Source organism: Eurosta solidaginis, chromosome 3, assembly GCF_040869045.1.
Source record: "Eurosta solidaginis isolate ZX-2024a chromosome 3, ASM4086904v1, whole genome shotgun sequence".
Taxonomy (NCBI): Eukaryota; Metazoa; Arthropoda; class Insecta; order Diptera; family Tephritidae; genus Eurosta; species Eurosta solidaginis.
Window position 1 is genome coordinate 95163401 of NC_090321.1, and position 22195 is coordinate 95185595.

Genomic DNA, 22195 nt, shown 5'->3' on the forward strand with positions numbered 1-22195 from the left:
TTGCGAAATTCGAAAAATCTCGAAAAACTGAAAAATTAAAAAAAAAAAACTAAAAATTTTTTTTGTATTTTTTCCGAAAAGTACATAAATAAAAATAAAAAAACAAATTTAAAAAAAAAGATCCCAAACGGTAAATTTTTGAAAAAGTTATAGCATTTTGAAAACAAAAACGGTGTTTTTTTAAAAATTCATAACTTTTTTTGAGTTGGATGAAAAAATTTGATAAAATTCTGAAAACCGTCTTTCGTAAGCTAGAAAAAGAAGAAAAACTTTCAGCCAATTCTAAAGGGGTCGGGTTCAAAATTGGTCGAAATGGGATGGAATACCCCATACACTTTACGAAAATTAACAAAATCGGTTGGCGACCACGTCCACTTAAAAAAAAATCGACATGGATATTTCGATAGATCGAAAAACTGATGAAACTTGACAAGTGGGTTGACTTTTTGACGAAAAATTTAAATACGGTAAAATTTTGGAAAATGGGCGCTGCACGGCCTACACCGTAAATCAAAAGAACTTGAGGATATGTATGTACTTTGTGAAACTTAAAATAAATCTGTTTCACGACCACGCCTACTTTAAAAAAAATTTTATTTTTCAAAATCTAGTTGCAGCAAAATATTGAGTATCTTAGCGATATATGTAACCCGGTCTATGAAAAGGTGGCTTATGACTAAAAAAAAGTTGTCCACTTTTTTTCTGGTTTCGATAGTTTTTGAGACGCTCTTTCACATGGTGAAAACTAGAAAGTCCTAACTTGCTTAGAAGTGTACTAAAAATGTAGAGAAAGAAGAGAACAAATGAAAGACGATGAAGCCTTTGGTTCCTTCGATGTCACTTTGGTTCCTTCGATGCCACTTTGGTGGCTGGTGAAGCATCCTCAGATTTTTTGTAAGCATTTCTTTCGATGGCAATGGAGCCAAAATATCGGTCAGAAACTGGTTTGTGCTTCGCCTTTTGGGCATGCCTGTTTATAATGCAAAAGAAAAACTACTAAGAAACTGAAGAAATGCATTGTTTATCTTTAACAGCTGTTTCTCGCAATTTCTTTTTTGAGTCATAAGCCACCTTTTCATAGACCGGGTCACATATAACTAGATTATCAGTGGTCGCATATTGTAGCAAAGTACGAGAACCTGAAGATTTTGGAAATTAATATTAGTTAATGCCATAAATCGAGAAAAACGACCAATACTTTGAACCAAAAGCTTGATACAAATTTAGTTAAATTTGGAAAATGGGCGTACATTTAATAAAAGAAAATTTAGACGGTTTGCAAGACGTGACTCATAAGCCGTTAGTACCACTTTGTAATTTTGCAGAATTGCGGTTCTTGTTATCATATAGGTCTAAGAAAAATTCGTTAACGGCCACGTCCACGTTTTCCTAAAAAGTTGCTTAAAGTTTTAGTAATGATTGAAAATTGGCAACGTATTTATGGCACGTAACTACAATAACATTATAGATATGTTAGTGCAAAGCACGAAAATTTAAAATGTATTATGGTACGCTTCATTTTGTTAAACTCTTCACAAGGCTTTCAATACAGTTTTATACGTTCTCACCGAGGACGATATTTGCATGTGAATAAGTAGTACATTTCAACTTACATAGACTTTAATATTAGTGATATTTCTCCTTTAATGTTGGATATATAGCTTAGACTTTTTTACTAGTTTCAGATAAAATTTACTGTACGTATTCATTCGAAAACATGTTAATATTAGATAATGTCTTCAAACAAAGACACACATTTTTTGTGCAAATTCCTGTTTATTGGGATTTTCAGTTATACTATATAATATTACGTAGCTTAAAATACACTTGATTGTATAAATATTTATATATAAACTTGGCATTGCATCCGCTTATCGGGCACTTTCGTAAGTCATGATCATTAAGTTTGTAGATTTTTTATTATCGGGTTTTACTTCGAATTATAAGGTTCCATTTTGGAACCTCCGAAAATGTTGTACTTATGTGCACACCCTACTGCACACTCCACACCAAAACCAAAAAACACGAACTTTTAGTCTTAAGTTAACTTTATTTATTTAGTTTTAGTTCTTGTAGTATAGTTAATATATTAATTTATTTAGTAATCCTGCGTTTGTAGTTTTAGTTGATTTTATTTAATATTTTTGTCCACACACACTTGTTCGGTTTAGTTCAACATTTATAATTGTGTGTATAACATTTTTTATGTCAGTGGTGTGGGCCGCAGTTGCATTTGACATGCGCGTTGCCACCTGTACGCGCCTGTCATATACAACTTAAGGGCCAACCACATAGCATACCTTATTATATTTTGGTGTAAGGCTTATGTTCCTTATATCACCCTTCCTTTTCAAAAGAAGAATTTGGCAAATTAAACACGTGTGCCATATTCTTCTTTTGTATTCTATTAATTGGTTCGGATGAACGAAAATATTAGGGTGTACCTTCCTTTTTGAAATTCGTTCATCCTGAGCAATTTTATGACTATTTAAAATATGTTAATTAAAATTGTGGTATTTTGAATCTTTGTTTGTACAATATTTACATTTTATATATTCAACTTAAGGTTTTTTGTTGTTTATAAAATATTAATTTGTTTTTTTTTTCGCTTGTACTATACTATGAATAATTTCGAATTACATTTTTTCCTTTTGATATACAAAATTTTGTGTTCTATATATATATTCTTGTTTTGTTTTTATATATATTTTTTTGTTGCCTTCGTGGCTATTTAAAAATGACGAGTATGAAATTACTTCTAAAAATTTTGGATTTTGTTCAATTAAAGTATTACGGTAATATTAATTTACTTTACTAAGGCGGTTTTTATGTACCACTTTTTCTTTGCTTTTAACTTCATCGAAAATAGTTACATTGGGTTCGTTAATTTTGGTTATTGTAAACGGACCTTGATAAATATTTTCGTGTTTATGATGTGGTTCTTTCTGTAAAAGTACTTTATCTCCGATTTTTACAACTAAAGGACGTGCCGTTTTATCATACAGATTTTTAGTTTGTAATTTATTTTTATTAAATTTTGTGCCATTTTGTGCGTTTTCTGCATCCTAAACTTAACTTCTTTGGCATAGTTTTCGACATTATAGATCGGGTAAATTTTTTCTTTTGTTAATTCATTAGGCAAAGTTGCCTTTTTCCCAAAGACCAACTCGTAAGGCGAAAATTGGTTGTCGAAAACTGTGCTACTCGTAGTATTGTGTAGGAAAGTAAAGTATTTTAAATAAACATCCCAATCAGAAAGTGTCTTTTAGATATGCACGTAAGTATTCATTAAAAACTCTATGATTACGTTCAATCGTGCCAACAGTTTCATGATGGTATGCAGTTGAAAAATTATGTTGAATATTCAAAAGCTTTGTTAATTCTTCGAATAATTCATTTTTAAATTCAGTACCTAAATCTGATTTTATGGCATTCATTGTGCCGTAAGTTAAAATGAATCCTTCAAAAATAGCTGAAGCGATTGTTTTTGCCGATTTGTCTGGTACAGCGACTGTTACCAGGTATTTAGTCATGTCGCAAATCATGGTAAGTGCGAACTTGTTACCATATTTGGACTCAGGTAGGGGTCCTATTGTGTCAATTACTTGTTTAAAAGACAATCTTTACAATTTTTGATATATTTCGATATATCACGAGTCATGTTCTTCCAATAAAATTTTGTTCGCAATTTTGCGTAAAGTCTTTTCATTCCGCAATGTCTACCAGAAATGAGATCATTATGGTAAATTTTCATAAGTTTTAATTATGTATCTTCGTCTGTTACTGTCTCCACTGGATCTGTTAAAATAATTTCTAATGATTTAAAAATTTTATTTCCAATATTTTTGAAATTTGTAATAGTATAATGTTCGAACATAATATCGTTTTTAGGCCATTCAATCTGCTTAATTTTGCGTTTGCCGGCTTCTGATTCAAGCCTCGAAAGTAATTTCTCTAAAGTCATTATTTCGTTAACAAGCTCAAAACTAAGTAACTCGAGTTTCTTATGTTTAATATGCGCAAAAATTCTTAAATTTGTTGTTTTATTATTTTTATCGTACGTAATTGCGGATCTTATTCGTGGGACTTTTTTCGAAAAATTAAATGAAAATTTGTCGTAGACATGTAAAGTAATTTGTATTTCGTCGTTTTTGTCTGTTTTCCTATGTAAATTTTTGTCGTTTGCCTTTTTTGTCATGGCTCTTGTCTGTACTGCCAAAATTTGTTTGTTAGTTTCTTTAATCTCATCGATTGTTATACGCGATAGTGCATCAGCACAAACGTTTGATTTACCTTTTATATATACAATAGTAAAGTTATATTCAGACAGTTCCAGTCTTATTCTTGAAAGTTTTGAAGATGCGTCTTTCATATTGAATAAGTGTACTAGAGGTCTATGGTCTGATTTTACAATGAAATGGGTGCCATAAACGTATGGTCGAAATTGCTTGATTGCAAAGTAAATAGCTAAAAGCTCTAATTCTATAATGGGGTTTTTCTGTTCGGCTTTATTAAATGCTTTAGAAGCGAAACAAATTGGTAAATCACTACCTTGTTGTTCTTGACTCAAAATAGCGCCACATCCAGTTGTGGAAGCATCAACTGTAATAATGAATTGTTTAGTAAAATCTGGATATTGAAGTAATTTTGGTGAAAGTAACGCTGCTTTCAAAGATAAAAATGCTCTTTCGCACTCTACATCCCATACAAATTCAACTCTTTTTCTGCTTAATCGGTTTAGAGGCGCTGCCAGAGATGCAAAATTGGGTATAAACCGTCTGTAATAGTTTGCAAACGCGACGAATCGTCGTACCGCGTCTTTGCCAGTTGGTTTTGTATACTTTTTAATTGCGTTTATTTTAGAGTCGTCTGGCAACAAACCTTTGACTGAACATTTGTGACCTAAAAATGTAACTTCTGGTCGTAAAAAGTTGCATTTATTTGGGTTAAGTTTGAGATTAAAAGACCTACAAGTATCGAAAACTTTTCAAAGATTTTTAATATGGTGTGCTTCGCTACAACCTATGACGATAATATTGTCGACGTATAAAAATGCGACGTTGGGTGGTATACCCGAAAAAACTATTGTCATCATTCGCGAGAATGAATTAGGTGCTATATTTAAGCCGAATGGAAGCACTTTCCATCTAAATGCGCCACGGTCAGTGCTGAAAGACGTAATGTCACGAGAGTCAGGATGCAAGGGGTTTGATGAAATCCTGAAAAAAGATCTAATGTGGAAAAGGTAGAGGATTGTCTAGAATATCGTCAACTCTAGCTAGTGGGAATTTATCAGCAATGAGTTGTTTGTTTACTGCGCGAAAATCTACGCACATACGATAATCTTTTTGACCATTTGTATCTTTCTTTGGGACTACAATCAAAGGACTATTGTAATTCGAATAACTGGGTTCAATCAAATCATTTTCTAACAATTTATTTACTTGGCGATTTATTTCTTCGCGTTGAGAGTATGGCAATCTATAGTTTTTAACATATACCGGTTCGTTGTCTGTCAGTCTTAATTTTTGCTCGTAAAAGTTATTTAAAGTCATTTTGTCCGTGTCAAGAGCGAAAAGGTCGGCATAATCTATGCAAAGGTCAATTAATTTACTATGAGCATGTTGAGGTATTTGATTTTTTAAAATCGAAATAAGTCTTTTCGTACGTTTGTCTTCTGTTTCTGTCTTGTTAATTGTATAAACATTATAATTTGAAAGTTTTTCTGTCCGAATACTTTTTCTCTTCACATACTTTATATCATCCGTGGTATTTATAACTTCAATTATTGGGTTACTGGAATTAACAATGCACCTAGCTGTGAAAACACCTCTTTCAATTTCCTGCGAGTGCGCGAAAAGTGGTTCGGGTGAATCTCCTAAATCAAAAAGTCTGAATATTTCACATCTTGGCGGAATGATACAACTGTCGCTTTCTGTTCCGTGTAGGATTGGTATCGCAACTTTTTCATTACCTAGCCAAAAGGAAATACTATTTCTTTCATAATTAATAATGCATTTGTTAATTTTCAGAAAATTTTTACCCAGTATGCCATCGGATGGAATATTAAAGTCTTCATTTACTACATGTAAAGTATGTTTAATAGAAAAGTTAGAAAAATTTAAATTTACTGTAATTTTACCTAAAGTGGAAACTGAATTGGAAGTGACACCGGTAATGTGAATAATGTCGTTCGTATTTAAGGAAATATTTCTGTCTAAACATGATATCTTTATTAAAGAAATGTCCGCTTGAGTGTCTACTAGGAAAGAACAAAATTTTTGTGACTCGTTAAGTTGTAATTCAATGAAATCTGAGTAATTTAAATTTAAACAATAGATGTCTATTGGTGAGGGAAATTCGCTTACTCGCTTAATTCGTCCTCCCTCAGTGTTCGCTCCTGAGGGGCACTGGCGTTTAAAGCGCGAACGTTTGCGTTTCTACCTCTACCGTTGGATGATCTAGAATTGTTACCTCTATTGTTACCGCTGTTTGTATTTGAATTGGAATTTGGACGTATGTTATTATTGTTGTTATTTTGGTATCTATTTCTGTTATCATAGCGATATCTCTGATTATTGTTACCGTTATAGTTACTATTATATGAAAATGAACTATTATTTCTATAACCGGTATAGCCGCGGTTTGGGTAAAAACCTCGATAACTACCACGTGAATTTCTGAATGTGTTGTTACCACGTGATCGAAAAGCTAGAACCTGACGTTCAGTTACTTCGTTGTTTTGTTCTACAATTAATTTTGCTACCACATCTTTCGGATCTGTAAATGCCGTTGAGGCTAAAATGGTTTTTACTAAATTGGATTTTGCATTTAATCTACACACGTTAACAGTTTGTTCGACTGCCATTTCGTGAGCTTTCGCTTGAGTGATCCCTTCAATAATAAGAGACCGCTCGAGTGAGTCAGCTAAATCTTCAACTTTTTTGGCAAAATCCGTATAATTGTTACCGCTAACGTGCAACGCTGCAATTCTCCCTGCTACAACTTTCGAGTTGTCTGGTGTGATCCTATTACGTAGAGCTGTTTTAATTTCATTAACTGAAGTAACTTGTGTCGGTATTGCTTCACGAGCTTTACCCTCTAATTTTGATTTCAAGAACGCTATAAAAGTATCAGTTAAATCTGCAGTAGCGAATTGTTCAAGTAATGCGATTTTATCTATAAAAGAATCAAGTGCTAGAGGATCACCACTGTAGTTTTCTCTAATAGAATTAGCACATGTGCTAATAAAAATTCTCTTTTCCTCAAGTATTGCCATGATTTGATCGTTAAGATCTGAAGCTGGATTAGAAGGCGAGGCAACGTTTGTACTAATTGGATCGTTAAGATCTGATTCTAAATTAGAAGAAGTTGAAGTTAATCTTTCACTATTTGAATCGTTAAGATTTGAATGTAAATTAGGAGTTAAATTTTTAATGGAAGAATTTTCGAAGCCTGGAAAATCTGTTGACAAAGAAAATCTATTTACCTGTTTGGTGACTTTATCGGTCGAAGATGAAGTTAAACTTTCGTAGCTTGAGGCTGATTTATCGGAATCGGATTCTGAATCTGAAGTTTTTTGCACTTGCTTACCACTTCTAAGGTTGTACATATGAAATTATCAGAATAGCACAGATAATTCAGTTCAAACTATGAAATTAATGAAGTATTTATTTGAATGTCTGAATTTATATTTAAGCTGAAATATTGAGGAAAAAGAAAAAAAATTTGTAAAATTGAACTGATTTATAGGTGAATAGTCGCTAAAGAAATATTTAACAATTTTTTTGAAGAATTAGTGAAAACTGCATTATACTTGTATAGAAAAATCTTTAAGAAGTAATTGAATTTAAACTTTGCACAAAAGTATATAGGTATTAGTTGGTAAAAATCTCAAAATTGTTGTAACTTGTTCAAAAGATCCATTTATATTCACGCTTTCTTAAAAAAAGTTGTATATTTTCACGGACGCACCGCTTTATAAAAAAACTCTCACTTGGCTTTTCACGGGACCACCGTTTATATCAAAAAAAATTTTTAATTGGTTTTTAACGGAATCACCGCATATTTCAAAAAAATTTAATTGGTTTTTCGCAAACCACCGTTTATATCAAAAAATTCAATTGGTTTTTCGCCAACAATTCATCAAATTTATAGCGTACCTGGAGACTGCTTATCTAGTTCACTCAGTCTTATATGGTCATATTTTGTTGGAAAATGTAGGTATTAAAAAACTGAAGTAGAATGAAAATTTGAAAAATGGAAATTCAGGCATGTGAAACTTTAAATAGAAGATTTGTGAAATGCTTTGAAATTTTGAAAAAATGGGAGTTTGAAAGTATGAGAATTTGTAAAATGAGTTGAAAGTATGAAAAATTTGAAGAAAATGTAAATTTGTAAAATGAATTCAAACTTGAGAAAAAAATTAAATGTAGATTTGCAAATTTTAAGATGTATAAAATGGTTCGAAAAAATTTTTAAATTATTGAAAACTGAGGTAGTTAAATTTAGACGCACGCACCGTTTTAGTAAAAAAAATCCAAGTGTTTTATATAAACGGACGCACCGTTGTTATCAAAAAATCCAAAATGTTTTACATAAACGGACGCACCGTTGTAATCAAAAAAGATTTATCATATTTAATGTGAACACACCGTACTTAATAAAAATTGTAAATTTTTGTATACAGATATGTAAAAAAAACCCTTAGGAAAAATTTTATTAATACATACATACATACATATATCATATACTTATTTTTCTGCTTCACTCCTGCTATGATGATGGCTGCCGCTGATGTTAATGCTGGCCTTCGCTGTCGACGGTGGTTGCTGCTGCTGGGCTTTGCTGTTGATGGTGTTCGTTGCTGCTGACGTTCGCTGCCGCTGGCGGTGGTACAGTTTATGGATCCGTTATCTGAGTGGCGTGGGTTTTCGCATGTCGTTATTATGTATATTATAATTAAATGATTTATGTTATCTCTGATCTTTTTACTTTAAAAATTTGCAGTTCGTAGAATTTAGTTCTTTATGTTATTTCCGTAGTGTTTAGTTTTTAGATAATTTGTTGAATTAGGAAATAGTATTTTGTAGATTTTTGTTATTTCGCATTTTGTTGTAATTTTATTACATTTGTTAAGTTAATTTTATTATGTTCGGATCACACGCACTCAACTCACCTGTACCACCACCACGAGGCTCCAGCCTCACGGTCGCCATATAAGGTTCCATTTTGGAACCTTCGAAAATGTTGTACTTATGTGCACACCCTACTGCACACTCCACACCAAAACCAAAAAACACGAACCTTTAGTCTTAAGTTAACTTTATTTATTTAGTTTTAGTTCTTGTAGTATAGTTAATATATTAATTTATTTAGTAATCCTGCGTTTGTAGTTTTAGTTGATTTTATTTAATATTTTTGTCCGCACACACTTGTTCGGTTTAGTTCAACATTTATAATTGTGTGTATAACATTTTTTATGTCAGTGATGTGGGCCGCAGTTGCATTTGACATGCGCGTTGCCACCTGTACGCGCCTGTCAAATACAACTTAAGGGCCAACCACATAGCATACCTTATTATTTTTTGGTGTAAGGCTTATGCTCCTTATAGAATTGCTAATCGTCTCTTCTATTAGCATACAAGTTATACATTTTTTGTAAAAGCTTAAAATAATTAACAGTTAATACTTACTTGATTCCAAAAGTATGCGGCAGTTAGTTAGGGATGCAAAGGATACGGCGATATTTCCGAAACATCCATGATTCTTTCTTAAACATAAACGTTTTTATACTCAGCGTGCTTTGTACACAGAATATATTAACTTTGGTTGGATAACGGTTGGTTGTAAAGGTATAAAGGAATCGAGTTAGATATAGACTTCCATATATCAAAATCATCAGTATCGAAAAAAGGACGTGTGGCACTCGGGGACTGCCGCGGTAAAGCTATTGCATATTATCAACTTATGCAATTATAATATTTATGCAACATTTTGTTTTCTTTGATATTAATTCAAGTTTTGTCTTTGATATTAATTCAAGTTAACCTTTTAAGCGTGGTGACCGATAAGAAAACAAATTTTATACTTTTGTTGAATAAATGAGAAGTTAATATTTAACTTTCACTTTAACTTTAATTTTATTTTTAACTTTAACTTTAACTTTAACATTCACTTTAACTTTAACTTTAACTTTAACATTCACTTTAACTTTAACTTTATTTTTAACTTTAACTTTAACATTCACTTTAACTTTAACTTTAACTGTAACTGTAACTTTAAATTTAACTTTAACTTTGACTTTAACTTTAACCTTAACTTTAACTTAGACTTTGACTTTGACTTTAACTTTAACTTTCATTTTAACTTTAACTTTATTTTTAACTTTAACTTTAACTTTCGCTTTAACTTTAACATTCACTTTAACTTTAAGTTTAACTTTAACTTTAACTTCAACTTTAACCATAACTTTAACTTTAACTTTCACTTTAACTTTAACTTTAACTTTATCTTTAACTTTAACTTTAACATTCACTTTAACTTTAACTTTATGATCCGGGGTGGGCGTGAGCTTAGCACCTGCTAACAAGCCAACCTAATATAAACGCACGCAAGTCATTTTCTGTCAAAAATGTCTCATGCACATACAACTTATATGAGAGCAACTCAAATTGAATTTGCTGCGTGAAAACCTAACTCGATTTCCAATTTTTGTTCTGCGTGACATTTAGATTTGACGTTTGCACACACTTTACATTGTCGCAACGCATGCTTATTTGGGTTAGGGCGAGAAACGCCGGTTGTTTGCGTGCGCTAAAAAAATGCAGTGAGGTTTTATTAGGTTGGCTTGTAAGCGGCCATATATGTATACGATAAGCGATAGCACAATGACTACTTCATGAAAATCAACGACAGCTCTTTTAGTTTGATTTCGATGGTCGTACGGTGAGGAAGTGTCGCACGCGCGCTTAAAACAGAGTACCAAAGAGTGCGTGTGACATGTGTTCACCGTTCAAGCATTGAAATCAAACTAAATAAATAATTGATTTTGCTTTCGTGCTCGCTACGCGTTAGTGTTTACTAACACATTCTCAATTTGGCAACCGTGTAAATATAGTGGTGCCCACCGTTGTTTATGATAGAGATCCAATTTTATGTATTTGGCCTGTTGCTAACACCGAACCTTTTCGAGCCGTTTCGGATCTTTTTTGCCAAATATCCGTTACGGTTTTTTTTTTGATTTAGTCGCCAAGCCCGCGATAAAATCTATGCAATAGCTTAAACAATTTTATTGAGCCATGTCCGTCCTGTCCGTAACACGACAATTTGAGTAAATATTGAGATATCTTCACCAAATTTGGTACACGAGCTTATCTGGACCCAGAATAGATTGGCATTGAAAATGAGCGAAATCGGATAATAAGCACGCCCACTTTTTATATATATAACATTTTGGAAAACACAAAAAACTTGATTATTTAGTAAATAATACACCTAGAATGTTGACATTTGACGTGTGGACTGATATTGAGACTCTTGATAAAAATTTGAAATATTTGTTTTAAGTGGCACCGCCCACTTGTGATAAAATCAGTTTTACAAATACTATTAATCATAAATCAAAAATCGTTAAACCTATCTTAACAAAATTCAGCAGAGAGGTTGCCTTGAAGAAAAATTAACGAAATCGGTTAAGGGCCACGCCCACTTTTATATAAAAGATTTTTAAAAGGGTCGTGGACGAATAAAATAAGATATAGCTTTGCAAAAAATGGGCGCTGCACGGCCTACACCGTAAATCAAAAGAACTTGAGGATATGTATGTACTTTGTGAAATTTAAAATAAATCTGTTTCACGACCACGCCTACTTTAAAAAATTTTTTATTTTTCAAAATCTAGTTGCAGCAAAAAATTGAGTATCTTAGCGATATATGTAACCCGGTCTATGGAAAGAGGGCTTATGACTAAAAAAAGTTTTCCATTTTTTTTCTGGTTTCGATAGTTTTTGAGACGCTCTTTCACATGGTGAAAACTAGAAAGTCCTAACTTGCTTAGAAGTGTACTAAAAATGTAGAGAAAGAAGAGCACAAATGAAAGACGATAAAGCCTTTGGTTCCTTCGATGCCAATTTGGTGGCTGTTGAAGCATCCTCAGATTTTTTGATAGCATTTTTTTCGATGGCAATGGAGCCAAAATATCGGTCAGAAACTGGTTTGTGCTTCGCCTTTTGGGCATGCCTGTTTATAATGCAAAAGAAAAGCTACTAAGAAACTGAAGAAATGCATTGTTTATCTTTAACAGCTGTTTCTCGCAATTTCTTTTTTGAGTCATAAGCCACCTTTTCATAGACCGGGTCACATATAACTAGATTATCAGTGGTCGCATATTGTAGCAAAGTACGAGAACCTGAAGATTTTGGAAATTAATATTAGTTAATGCCATAAATCGAGAAAAACCACCAATACTTTGAACCAAAAGCTTGATACAAATTTAGTTAAATTTGGAAAATGGGCGTACCAACGCCCACATTTAATATAAGAAAATTTAGAAGGTTTGCAAGGCGTGACTCATAAGCCGTTAGTACCACTTTGTAATTTTGCAGAATTACGGTTCTTGTTATCATATAGGTCTAAGAAAAATTCGTTAACGGCCACGTCCACGTCCACGTTTTCCTAAAAAGTTGCTTAAAGTTTTAGTAATGATTGAAAATTGGCAACGTATTTATGGCATGTAACTACAATAACATTAATTAACAGTTAATACTTACTTGATCCAAAAGTATGCGGCAGTTAGTTAGGGATGCAAAGGATTGTTTCCGAAACATCCATGATTCTTTCTTAAGCATAAACGTTTTTATACTCAGCGTGCTTTGCACACAGAATATATTAACTTTGGTTGGATAACGGTTGGTTGTACAAGTATAAAGGAATCGATATAGATATAGACTTCCATATATCAAAATCATCAGTATCGAAAAAAGGACGTGTGGCACTCGGGGACTGCCGCGGTAAAGCTATTGCATATTATCAACTTATGCAATTATAATATTTATGCAACATTTTGTTTTCTTTGATATTAATTCAAGTTTTGTCTTTGATATTAATTCAAGTTAACCTTTTAAGCGTGGTGACCGATAAGAAAACAAATTTAACTTTAACATTCACTTTAACTTTAACTTTAACTTTAACTTTAACTGTAACTTTAAATTTAACTTTAACTTTAACCTTAACTTTAACTTTAACTTTGACTTTAACTTTAACATTAACCTTAACTTTAACTTTAACTTTATTTTTAACTTTAACTTTAACTTTCGCTTTAACTTTAGCTTTAAGTTTAACTTTAACTTTAACTTCAACTTTAACTTTAACCTTAACTTTAACTTTAAATTTAACCTTAACTTTAACTTTTAATTTGACTTTAAATTTAACCTTAACTTTAACTTTTACTTTGACTTTAAATTTAACTTTAACTTTAACCTTAACTTTAACTTTTACTTTAACTTTAACTTTTACTTTCACTTTAACTTTTACTTTCACTTTATTTTTAACTTTAATATTCACTTTAACTTTAACTTTAACTTTTACTTTCACTTTAACTTTAACTTTATTTTTAACTTTAACTTTCGCTTTAACTTTAACATTCACTTTAACTTTAACTTTATGATCCGGGGTGGGCGTGAGCTTAACACCTGCTAACAAGCCAACCTAATATAAACGCACGCAAGTCATTTTCTGTCAAAAATGTCTCATGCACATACAACTTGTATGAGAGCAACTCAAATTGAATTTGCTGCGTGAAAACCTAACTCGATTTCCAATTTTTGTTCTGCGTGACATTTAGATTTGACATTTGCACACATGCTTTACATTGTCGCAACGCGTGCTTATTTGGGTTAGGGCAAAAAACGCCGATTGTTTGCGTGCGCTAAAAAAACGCAGTGCGGTTTTATTAGGTTGGCTTGTAAGCGACCATATATGTATGCGATATGCGATAGCACAATGGCTACTTCATGAAAATCAACGACAGCTCTTTTAGTTTGATTTCGATGGTCGTACGGTGAGGAAGTGTCGCACGCGCGCTTAAAACAGAGTACCAAAGAGTGCGTGTGACACGTGTTCACCGTTCAAGCATTGAAATCAAACTAAATAAATAATTGATTTTGCTTTCGTGCTCGCTACGCGTTAGTGTTTACTAACACATTCTCAATTTGGTAACCGTGTAAATATAGTGGTGCCCACCGCTGTTTATGATAGAGATCCAATTCTATGTATTTGGCCTGTTGCTAACACCGAACCTTTACGAACCTTTTCGACCCTTTCGGATCTTTTTTGACAAATATCCGTTACGGTTTTTTTTTTGATTTAGTCGCCAAGCCCGTGATAAAATCTATGCAATAGCTTAAAAAATTGTATTGAGCCATGACCGTCCGTCCGTCTGTCCGTTAACACGACAATTTGAGTAAATATTGAGATTTGAGCTTATCTGTACCCAGAATAGATTGGTATTGAAAATGAGCGAAATCGGATAATAAGCACGCCCACCTTTTATATATATAACATTTTGGAAAACACAAAAAACTTGATTATTTAGTAAATAATACACCCAGAATGTTGACATTTGACGTGTGGACTGATATTGAGACTTGATAAAAATTTGAAAAATTTGTTTTAAGTGGCACCGCCCACTTGTGATAAAATCAGTTTTACAAATACTATTAATCATAAATCAAAAATCGTTAAACCTATCGTAACAAAATTCGGCAGAGAGGTTGCCTTTATTATTAGGAATGCCTTGAAGAAAAATTTACGAAATCGGTTAACGGCCACGCCCACTTTTATATACAAGATTTTTAAAAGGGTCGTGGACGAATAAAATAAGATATAGCTTTGCAAAAAATGGTATTTCATTTCCCAGGTGGATTTATAAGAATTAATAGGAAGCACTTCAGATTTTGAAAAATGGGCGTGGCACCGCCCCTTTTATGACTAAGCAATTTTCTATGTTTCGGGAGCCATAACTCAAAGAAAAATTAACATATCGTAATGATCTTGTCTACACATACGTAAAAATGAACGGGATCGGTTAAAGGTCACGGAAACTTAGATATAAAGCAAGTTTAAAAGGGTCGTAGACTAGAATAATAAGCTATAACTTAGCAAAAAATAGGTTTGAATCAATGATATTTCACTTATCCAGTTTTACTGTAAGAGGAAATGGGGAGACATTTTTCTTTTAAACGGGCGGTGCCACGCGTTATGTAGAAAAGTAATTTATCTGAAATGAAATGTACAATTGAAGCTCACGCTGAGTATATAATGTTCGGTACACCCGAACTTAGACACCTTTACTTGTTACTACTATCTTTGAAGAACGATTTGTTATTATCAGTGTTACTGAAAAATTTACACTTGCACCAACCTTAATATTCTTTTAAAACTTTTTAAAGAGGTTTTTCAAGTATTTTCTTCGGTACGTGGTAAGTTTTTTCTCATTAAATCTTTCTTTTCAATAATCTGTTTTTTTATCGTTCAACTGAAACTCATAAAAAAACGTATGTATTTTCTTTTGTTTAGAAATATTCTTCAAACAGAAATTTATTCATACGAAGCACAGATTCATGACAAAAATCATTCAGTTCTTTGATAAGAAAAAGTTACAACATTTGTAGTTCTTAGATAATTGGCTTACACTTTCTTTTTTATACAATACTTCTTGAAAAAAACTCAGTTTTTATAACATTCATTACATAAACAGCCTAAATTTGTTGCAGGTTTTCTCCTTCTTCTGAGTTGAGTTGTCAGGGAAGGCTTTCATTTGATGCACGACTATATAAAACATTTTCATTAAATCAAACAACAATTCAAAAAAGTTACGCCTACCAACTCGATTTACATATGTCCGTTCAGTTTACAAGTACATATATACATAATTTCTTTATACAAAAGTAGCTCTAACCGCGATAGGAAATCCTTTGCGCTTTAGGGGCTTCACCCTTTGGATCTGGGCTTTTAACGAATATTACGGGCACGAGTTTGAGTTACTTTTAGTATACCTTCATTCCCGACAGTACCATTGCGACACGTATAATGTTTCTTGATACTACGAAGTGAACATAATCAGGGTCCGGCGATATTGTAGAGTCGTTCAACGTTAATTATTTCTCACTAAGTAGGGATGTGAAACCTAGTAAAGAAGTAGGGAGAACTGGCAGTCTTCCTCGCTTTAAGTTACAACACCATCGTAGCCTTCATCATAGAGCTCCATAATCCACCCTGTTGGTATTGTAGCAGTCCCATTATCCACCCTCATGCAATGCACAAAAATCCGCAAAGTAACAAAATTAAAAACTAAGTTCACCAATACAAGCGCAGGCTAGCTATGGTAACCCCGCGACTTTTCCGTCTGTCCCCAGAAAGGCGCATACGAATAGAAATCACGAACGGCACTTACTTTACGTTAAATTTAATTAAGAATTCTTCCCTGGAACCGAACGGATTTAACATAAAATATTGTAAAGTTATCAAGATAAATTTATCTGTGGTCTACCATAGTAACCCGCGCGTGTACTCTATCTATATATATAAAAAGAAGTGTACATTTTGATTGTCACTCCATAACTCGAGAACGGATAGAAAGATTGCCATGAGGAAAGATACAGGAAGAAGAGATGATGATTAGTTGATTTTGAAATCCCAAATCGGTTTAGCCATTCTTGAGTTATGATTTTTTTTTAGAAAAAATTCAAAATTTGAAAAAAAATAAAATAAAAAGAAGTGTACATTTTGATTCACTCCATAACTGGAGAACGGCTCGACAGATTGCCATGAAATTGCATTGATGAAATCGCACAATATCAAATGGGGCGCTACATTAGCACTAATGAAGCTCTTTGGAGAACTTATTTATTTCCAATTCATGAGCGATATCCTGCTGTGGTTCATTTGGCTGTTCATCTTGAAAATGGCCAGCGTGTCTTTTACCGATGCAAATGTACAGCAGAGAGTAGCACAACCACCAGCAACAACTTTAACTGCATTCTTTCAATTGTGCGAAAGCGATAACTTTGCCAGAACGTTGCTGTATTCAGATGTAACGCATTATTTCACTTGGACTGCAAAGAAATGGCAACGACGTAAACAAGGAACACCTCTTGATGGCCATCCGAGTGTTTTTTTTTTGCAGATACCATGGGAAGATTGTACACAGTTCATCCAAACAATGCAGAATATTATTATTTGCGATTGTTGTTAGTAAATGTTGTTGGGCCACGTTCATTTCAACATTTGCGAAGAGTGAATGGTCATTTATGTATGACGTATCGTGAAGCATGCGAGCAATTAGGTGTGCTTGAAAATGATGCGTATTGGGATTTAACGCTTCACGATGCATCGATTGCTTCTTCTCCACATCAAATACGTATCTTATATGCCATAATCGTGTCAACATGTTTTCCATCAAATCCTCTTGCACTGTGGTATAAATACAAAGATTTTATGGCAGAAGACTATTTGATTCGAATGCGTCATCACACAAGAAACACTGATTTGCTGATTTCATTGGAAATGTATAATGAGGCATTGATAGCGATTGAAGATATGGGCCTTACGATTGCAAATAAAGGATTAGGGCAATTTGGTTTGTCACCACCCAATCGTCCAATGCATAATTTATTTGATTGAGAATTGCAACGTGAACAACAGTATGATCCCAATGAATTATAAACATTTGTGAATTTGAATGTTCCTAAATTAAATGACCATCAAAAACATGTCTATGATACCATCATCCAAGCGGTACAAAATGAAGTCGGTGGCTTATATTTTTTGGATGCGCCTGGTGGTACGGGAAAAACATTTGTGATATCACTCATTTTGGCAGCCATTCGATCGCAACGAAAAATTGCATTGGCACTTGCTTCTTCGGGAATCGCTGCTACTCTATCGGATGGTGGACGAACAGTGCACTCTGCATTAAAATTGCCGTTGAATGTGCAGGTATGCTTATATTTATTGATTGATCACTTTAAAATTTAATGGATATTAATTAAAATGTAATTATTTTCAAATTAACAGGTGATTGAACATCCCACGTGCAATATTTCAAGAAATTCTGCGATGGCAAAAGTTTTGAAACAAGCAGCAATTATTCTATTGGATGAATGTACAATGATGCATAAAAAATCGCTGGAAACATTACACCGTACAATGCAAGATCTACGTCAGAATCAAGAAATTTTTGGTGGTGCATTAATATTTTTGTCAGGGGATTTTCGACAAATATTGCCTGTGGTTCCACGATCAACACCGGCGGATGAGATCAACGCATGTTTAAAGTCTTCTCTTCTGTGGCGACATGTGCAAAAATTGACATTGAACATAAATATGCGCGTTCAATTCCACAACGACCAATCTGCAGATCGGTTCTCTAAGCAATTGTTAGATATTGGCAATGGAAAAGTTCGAGTTGATAATACAAATGGATTGATTACATTGCCGAACAATTTCTGTACCATTCTCCAATCAACAGAAGAGTTGATTGAAAGTGTGTTTCCAAATATTGTTCAAAATTACAGGAATCACAATTGGTTGAGAGAACGCGCAATACTGGCACCAAAAAATTTACACGTCAATGCAATCAATTATCAGATTCAAGAAAAATTGCCAGGTGCAGTGACATCACATAAAGATGTTGATAGTGCAATGAATGCAGATGATGCAGTGAATTATCCAATTGAATTTTTGAATTCATTGGAACCACCTGGTATGCCACCGCATTATTTGAATTTAAAGGTTGGCTCATCAATTATTTTACTGCGGAATTTAAATGCACCAAAACTGTGCAATGGCACAAGATTAGTAATAAAAAAATTGAAGCCGAATTTAATTGAAGCGACAATATTGACCGGAACAGCGAAAAATGAAATTGTACTCATACCACGTATTCCACTGATTCCAACAGACATGCCAATTGAATTTAAGCGTTTGCAATTCCCAGTGCGTCTATCATTTGTCATGTCCATCAATAAGGCCCAAGGACAAAGGCTTCAAATATGCGGATTAAATTTGGAGGAGCCGTGCTTTTCACATGGAGCTATACGTGGCCTGCTCAAGAGTTGGAACTCCAAATTGTTTGTTTGTGCTCCTTTCCAATGGGCAAACTAAAAATATTGTATATCCAAATGTTTTGGATTGACATTAATAATTTTAAAATACAATGCATTCATTTCATAAAAAAAATCTTTCATTTCTTTTTTTGGTTGGTTGCTACGAAGTGCAACGGGGTCCGCTAGTTTGGTATATAAATTTGCCTATATTAGTATTTACGATGCTTTTTTCCGCGAAGTAGACCAGAGACGGACTGGGACTGAGACTGAGACTCGGAGTGGGACTGGGACTGGGATTGAGACTCGGAATGGGACTGGAACAAAATAAATACCACCCTCTGGGACTGGTAATAAGATATTAAGAAGAATGAGAAAAACTTGAGAGAAGAGAAAAGAGAGAAGGAGACTGCGAAAGAGATAGAATGAGACGAAGATGGATGAAGCGGAAAATACGGAGGAGGATTGAATACAAAGATTAGGAAAAAGTGTAGAGGGGCGAGGGCAGAGTTAGACGGAAAAAGCTTATTAAAATGTATGCAGATAGACCAAATTTAGGGCAGAACAACGTCTGCCGGATCTGCTAGTCTATATATATATATAAATTAAATTCTGTGTGTGTGCGTGTGTGTGTTCGCTATGGAAACGTATTTCCCACACTTCAATCATCACCAAATTTTGGCTTTAGATTCCTTCGATAAACACGAAATAATAATATCCTAGCAAACGGTGTATAGCTTATCTAATCCATTATTTTGCATGCATTTTATTTGACCATTACAAAAAAATAAAAAATTAACTTCGACTTATTAAAAGTCCTTGAAAGGACACTAGCAGGTACAACATTTATATGGGCAATTTACTCCTGACTGCAATCTAAATAAAAGTCCTTATGTCATTAGATCTCCTAAAATTACTGGTTTACGAGATATTAGCCAATACAGACATATACAATTTTTTAGTGCATTTTTAGCTTTTAGGTCAAATTTCCATGGAATTTTTTCACTACAGATGTCCAGATTTTTTTTTATAGATCTTATGTTTTATCCCCATTCTTTCAGTAAATGCGTGGTGAGCGAAATAATTATGTGGTCACAAGTCATAACCGCCTAAGTCTGTTTTTCAATTTTTTCAGGATAGCAATTGGGTATGATATTTATTGCTAATTGTTTAATAAATACACAAGGTGTATCGGTCTTCTTTTTAACTTTGCAAGCAAACTGTTATGTTTTTGCTTAATTTGAAAGATATAAGGGAAAAAGCAGTTAGGCTGTTATGACTTGTTGAATGAAAGCATTTAAAATGTCTTAGTTTGAGTTGGGCTGTTATTCCGAATAAAAAAATGTTTAGAAGTGCCTAAAGGTTAAATCTTATGTGTAGTTATGCTAATATTCCTTACTTTTAATTTATTAATTTTATTAACTTAAGTCAGTTTTATATAGTAAATCTTGAAATGCGATATGACTCACAGTAAGTTTATTTATTATTTCCAAAAATACTGGAATACAGACATATAAGGGCATATTTGTTGTAATTTAAACTTAGTTGGAGCCCTTTTGACAGATAGCACATATAAAATTGTGTCAAAAAGCTTTAACTAACTTAAAATCATGTTCTTTTTCAACTATAACTATGCCCCATAGTTTCTAGAACTACAATTAAACATTTTTATCAATATTAAGGATCCATTGAATAACAGTTAAAAATTCACATGTACATATTTTTATTATAAATACATAAAAATATTATTTCAAAAATCTTCGTCGCTGTCACACTCCGTCAAATCGGGATGGGTATTAAGCTGCTCCATACTTGTGCGAATGCTGTCATAAAATGAGTGAAATTCTGGTTTTATAAACTGCTTCAAGTCCATAAGATCTTTCTTTTTTTCTTTAGAAATGCATGGTAAGTTCTTTATATTTTGTATTTCTCCAAATCCTTTTATAGAACACCCTCTTTTGCCCACCTTTAAGATTTTAAATGGTTCTTCATTATCTAATGAAGTTTTGTATTGGACTTTGTTGGACGTCTTGGTATAACGAAGCCATCGAATATCGTGCCATACAAATTTTTCGCCATCCTCATTGAAACGTTTCCAAGAAAGTTTTGATTTGGATAAGTCCGAAAAGTAAAATCATTTGGCTGCATTTCAATAGTAGTAGTTTAGTAGTGGGTCCAATAGTATTTACGAATTGGTACCAATCTCTTGGGGTCTCAATTTCGACATTTGTTTTTTTTTTTCTTTCGCTCAATAAGGGCGTGATCACTATCGCACTCCATATGTGTATGGCCGGGTTCGAGGAATTTGTGGTCAATGTAATCCAATGTAGACGCATTGGAAATAAATGAAATGAACATGGAAGAAACAAACGATTTTTTATTTTGCCCTGCGCACGAATCGCTATAAAATGTTTCTTCTGCTGGCAGCATTTTTAACAATTTAAAAAGACACGAGGAAATTTCATTTCCACCACGTCCAGCCATAGCTTCGTGCCACATGAAGCATTTTGCTGCATTAGTTGCAAGATCGTGAACCGTTAAATTAAACGTCCATAGTTGTCTTTTGTAGAAACTGATAGAATTTCGAAGAAAAGGTGTTGGTAAACATTGCTGTAAATCGAATGCAAATCTTTTAATAGTGTTCGATTCCACCTAGCGATTTTTATCTTGTCGTTTAGATTCATAAGTCAATTCAGCTTTAGCTATATGAATTTCTTTTTGCTCAATCAATGAAGCTTTTTCGTCTTCGGTTAGAGCGATTTTTGTTCTTGCAACGTAAGTGTCGCAGGTGCTATAAGTGTCTACCTTAGGTTTTTTAAATTTAAGACCAAGAGTTTTGAAAATTTCAGAGTATTTAGAAAGGCTTACTGGATTGCTTACTTTTTCCTTGTAAAGGCGGTGCATAGACGATAAATTGAGACTAGCAGGTAAATATTTTTGAGAAGTATCGCGTCGGTTGTAATGGCTTTCGTATGCAGGGAAACTTAAAATGTGTTCTTTAATTTCATTTTCCATCGAAGCATCAATCTTAGATGTAGGAGTATGCTTGCCTCGATGATCACTGAATTGCATAGACGGACAACTAATTTTTT

General features: G+C 33.4%; 2 protein-coding genes across 6 annotated transcripts in view; both read left to right on the plus strand.

The window, feature by feature from the left end:
* Positions 1-22195, plus strand: part of Ack (activated Cdc42 kinase) — a 101772-nt gene that overhangs the window by 53359 nt on the left and 26218 nt on the right. The window lies entirely within an intron of this gene.
* LOC137246541 (ATP-dependent DNA helicase PIF1-like) lies at positions 16364-19239 on the plus strand. The gene is made up of 2 exons (XM_067777636.1): positions 16364-17997; positions 18076-19239. The coding sequence occupies exon 2, from the start codon at positions 18118-18120 to the stop codon at positions 19162-19164; it is 1047 nt and encodes a 348-aa protein (XP_067633737.1). The 5' UTR covers positions 16364-17997; positions 18076-18117; the 3' UTR covers positions 19165-19239.